The 4521-nt window shown below is 38.6% G+C and overlaps 2 protein-coding genes across 2 annotated transcripts; both read right to left on the bottom strand.

Moving 5' to 3' along the window:
• Window positions 1-321: 321 nt before the first annotated feature.
• LOC141665804 (uncharacterized) lies at window positions 322-708 on the bottom strand. Its single transcript, XM_074471805.1, has one exon. It carries the CDS (start codon window positions 706-708, stop codon window positions 322-324), a length of 387 nt encoding a protein of 128 aa, XP_074327906.1.
• A 461-nt stretch (window positions 709-1169) lies between these two features.
• LOC141665695 (uncharacterized) lies at window positions 1170-2495 on the bottom strand. The gene has a single exon (XM_074471699.1). It carries the CDS (start codon window positions 2493-2495, stop codon window positions 1170-1172), a length of 1326 nt encoding a protein of 441 aa, XP_074327800.1.
• Between the last annotated feature and the right edge of the window lie 2026 nt (window positions 2496-4521).

The following is a 4521-nucleotide window of genomic DNA, read 5'->3' as shown; positions in this document are numbered from 1 at the left end:
ATGCACAATCGTAGAGTGATGTTGCAAAATTTTATAGAATTGAAGCGCAAATACAAATAGTGTCAACAAGTATAATCTTATATGTTTTACCCAAGTAATTCGCAACTTGAAAGCATAATCACATTGCATAGTAAAGTAGCTCATAGCAAGTTGAATCATAAAATTGATCTTTTATAGATAATTTACCAAAAGCAAACAATGACAAGTAGCAGACAATATCATGCCAAACGCAAACGACTACCAACAACTAATTATGTCCTAATCGACTTATTGATCAACGACTTCTAAGAACAGAAATTTGAAAAGATGAGATAGAAAACTTTACACGTGATAAAGTTTTAGGTGTAAAGCGTTCCAGGCTCTTGGTAATTGTGTCCCATCCATACTGGACAGTAGGTAAGTTCCACGTCCTACGACAACATCAATGAAGTAAGGGCTTTCCCAAGTGTCAGCAAACTTCCCTGTCGTCAAGTTCATCGTGTTCTGGAATGTTTTTCTCAGTACCATGTCACCAACACGGAAAATCCTTATGTGAACATGCTTATTATAGATATTGGCCACTCTTTGTTGATAAAAAGCTATCTGAATTTTTGTCATTTCCCTCAACTCATCCACTGTGTCCTTGTCGTGTGATAACTCTGTGTTATTCACATCACTTATCAGGAGTCCATACCTTGCTGTCGGTATCATGACCTCTATTGGTAACATAGCTTCGGTGCCATAGACTAGACTGTATGGTGTCTACCCTGTGGACATTTTTGAGGTTGTCCTATCCGACCACAACACCCAAGGCAATTCTTCAGCCCACTTTCCTTTGCATGTCGTCAATCGTCTCTTTAAGTTGTTGATTATGATTTTGTTGCTTGACTCAGATTGTCCATTTGCTTGAGGGTATCTTGGTGTTGATTTAATCAAGTTGATGTTCCAATATTTGCAAAACATTTCAGTTTTATCGCTTATGAACTGCGAGCCATTATCACAAACAATTTCAGATGGCACACCAAATTTCCAGAGAATGTTTCTTTTAATGAATGAGATTACTTCATTTGATGTAACTTGCTTGAACGCCTCCGCCTCAATCCATTTTGAGAAATAATTAGTCATGGCCAACATGAACACCTTCTGTTCTAGTGCTGGTGGCATTTTTCCCACAATGTCCATTCCCCATTTCATGAAAGACCAAGATGGAATGGACATGTGAAGATGCTCAGATGGTTGATGTATGACAGGTGCATGTCGTTGACAGACGTCACATTTTTTGCATAGTCTAGGGCATCTTGTCTTAGTATCGTCCGGTAGTATCCCAAGCGTAGAATTTTTAAAGACAGATTTCTTCCATTAGTATGATTTCTACATTCCCCTTCGTGTTCATCCCTTAACACCATGTCTGCTTCATGCTTTTTCAAGCATCTCTGTAGCAGCCCCGTGGAAGATTTCTTGAATAATTCTCCATCTATGATTGTGAACCTTGATGGCTTCATTCTGAGAACCATTGCTTCATTGTTGTTGGCTGGAATTGTTCCAAATTGTAAGTAATCCTTGTATGTCTTTATCCAGTTGTCTGCATCTTCACTGGTATCGTCATCACGTTGATCAAGGGCCATTATTTCTGACCCAAAAACTAGTCTTTCCATAGCAGGCTTCACGATGTGGACTACTGGGATGTTGTTTAAGTCTAAGTTTTTGAACACAGCCCCCAATCCAGCCAATGCGTCAGCTTGCACGTTATTCTCCCTTGGGACTTGTTGTATGCTGAAGTTGTCAAAATGGTTGGTTAATCCTTTTGTGATGTCCAGGTATGCAACCATCTTAGGATCTTTGGCTTCATAAGAACCCTTAACGTGATTGACAACGAGTAATGAATCATAGTTGACATCAATGTTTTTGATCTTCATATCTTTAGCAATTGTGAGTCCCATGATCCATGCCTCATATTCAGCTTCATTATTCATGGGTTTAAAGTCACAACATACCGTTTGGGCTATCATATCCCCCTGTGGCGATTTGAGGACAAGCCCAAATTCCATTCCATTAATATTAGATGCCCCATCTGTATACCATGTCCATGGCTTCGCGTCTACTCTTGAAAGAACTTGCTGAAACTCCTGCTCAGCATCTGTCATCTGGATTGGACTGATATCAGCCACAAAATCAGCCAAAGCTTGTGACTTTATTACAGTTATCGTGTCATACATGATGTCGTAAGTACTTATTCGTATTGCCCATTTTTCCATTTGCCCCGTCAAATGATGTTTACTTAAGACGTTCCTCAAAGGGAAGTTCGTCATGACATGTATCTTATGTGACTCATAATAATGTCTCAACTTAATGGAAGTCATGGCTAATGCAAGTACTAATTTTTCAAGAGATGTGTACCTTGTTTCTGCGTCTACTAAGCTCTTGCTGACGTAATACACAGACGACTGGACACCTTCATTTTCTTTAACAAGAACGCCACTTACTGCATGATCAGTCACAGACAAATACACGTACATGTCCTCTCCTTGAATGGGTTTGGACAGAAGTGGTGGTGTAGTTAGATATCTCTTCAAGTCATTCAAAGCAATCTCATGTTTTCCAGACTACAAGAATCCCTTATTCTTTCTCAACATGTCATAAAAAAGCTAGCACCTGTCTGACGAATGTGAAATGAACCTGTTCAAGGCTGCAACTCGTCCCGTCAGTTTCTGTACGTCTTTGACTTTTGATGGACTTTTCAATTCGAAGATCGCCTTAATTTGTTCTGGACTTGCTTCAATTCCTCTTCTTGTCACCATATGTCCCAGGAACTTTCCTGACGACACAACAAAGTTACATTTGGATGGGTTCAACTTCATGTTGTATGACCTTAATATGTCGAATACTTCTTGAAGATCACGTACATGACTTTCTATATTAACAGACTTGACGACCATATCGTCAATGTAAACTTCCATCGTCTATCTTATTTGATCTTTAAACATTTTGTTGACAAGTCTTTGAAACGTAGCTCCAGCGTTTCTTAATCCGAAAGGCATGGCCAAGTAACAATATATCCCCCTGTCCGTTATAAACGCGGTCTTTTCGCAGTCAGATGGTTCCATTTGGATTTGATTGAAGCCACTTGACGCATCCAGGAATGTGAGTAGCTTATGACCAGCCGTTGAATCTACCTTGGTGTCAATATGAGGCAATGGAGAGGGGTCTTTAGGACAAGCCTTGTTCAAATTTGTGTAATCAACACAAACTCTCCATTTCCCATTCTTAGTCTGTACAATGACGATATTTGCCAACCACTCAGGGTAATCAACTTCTCTAATCATTCCAGCCTTGCTGAGCCTTTCCACCTCGTCATTTATTGTCATGCCCCAAACAATTACAAAAGACAATATACGAGTAATTATATTAGTCAACAAAAGGAAGTAAATACATCTGAATCCAGGATCTTACAGTTTAGGGTTTGGAACAGCCCAACACTATTAACTAATACAACCTGATTTCAATATCGAGTCCTCACACACAAAATCACTAACTACCTGAGCTCGAACATACGAATCGGCATCACAAGTCTTACGCGCTGTCTGCTTGAATCTAACCATATCTGCTAGCTGTAATATCAGGGTAAGCAAGTAGTGAGCCAAATAAGCGCTATAATATACATAAACAAGAATAAAACATTAACAATGGAATTGAAAGATTCAACAATATAGTATCAAGAGATAAACTTTCAGGATAATGGCATCTTTTCTTGTAATAAAACCGTTCAAAACCATTTCCTTATCAAAAACCATTTTATAACGCTACGGATTACAGCCGGTGATCAGCCGCGAAGTAATCCCGAACCTCGCTGGATTCTAGAACATTAATGGGATCCCTAGGCAACTTTTAAGCATACAAATTAAGAGCGGAAAGGACTTGTGTCTCAGTCCAGATCCACTATCTAGAGAAAATATTTATCCCCCTTTGGGACTGGAAATCCAAATTTTAACTTTTTATTTTACAAAAACTGATACCAAGTGACGGTTAATTTCTTAAACAGTGAGCATCTTATCAAAGGTTCTAGATCAACTTTGAAGCACAGGGAATAGGTACAGTAAATTTCAAGGCCATGATCAACTAGACTATACTTTATCAAGGGAAATTGCAAGGTTTCTATTCACAAGGAATTTGACAATGTGATTTAGCTGGGTTATTGGATAGTATGAAAGAACTAAGTCAAACTAGGTTCAAGGTAATGGTTCCAGACAAGACATAGGTATTGAAATATAAAGAAGGTGAACATCAGTTCAGAGTATAACAGGGTATCATGTTTTAGGAGTAAGAATAGGGTTATCAAACAATCATGAATGACTTTTAAGGGATAGCTAACTTTTAGGTACCAAGATAAGGTTACTGAGTATAACTTGCACAGGGTTCCACATCACAATTACTTGGTATATTAGCATGGTACGACTTTTGAATTACTTGCATAGAAATCTCCAAGCAAAGTTAAACTACATGCAATAGATACTTGAGGGTTCATGGTATTTTCATATAATACGA

The sequence above is a fragment of the Apium graveolens genome, chromosome 1, assembly GCF_009905375.1.
Source record: "Apium graveolens cultivar Ventura chromosome 1, ASM990537v1, whole genome shotgun sequence".
NCBI classification, from domain to species: domain Eukaryota; kingdom Viridiplantae; phylum Streptophyta; class Magnoliopsida; order Apiales; family Apiaceae; genus Apium; species Apium graveolens.
This window is presented reverse-complemented; position numbering and strand designations above follow the sequence as displayed.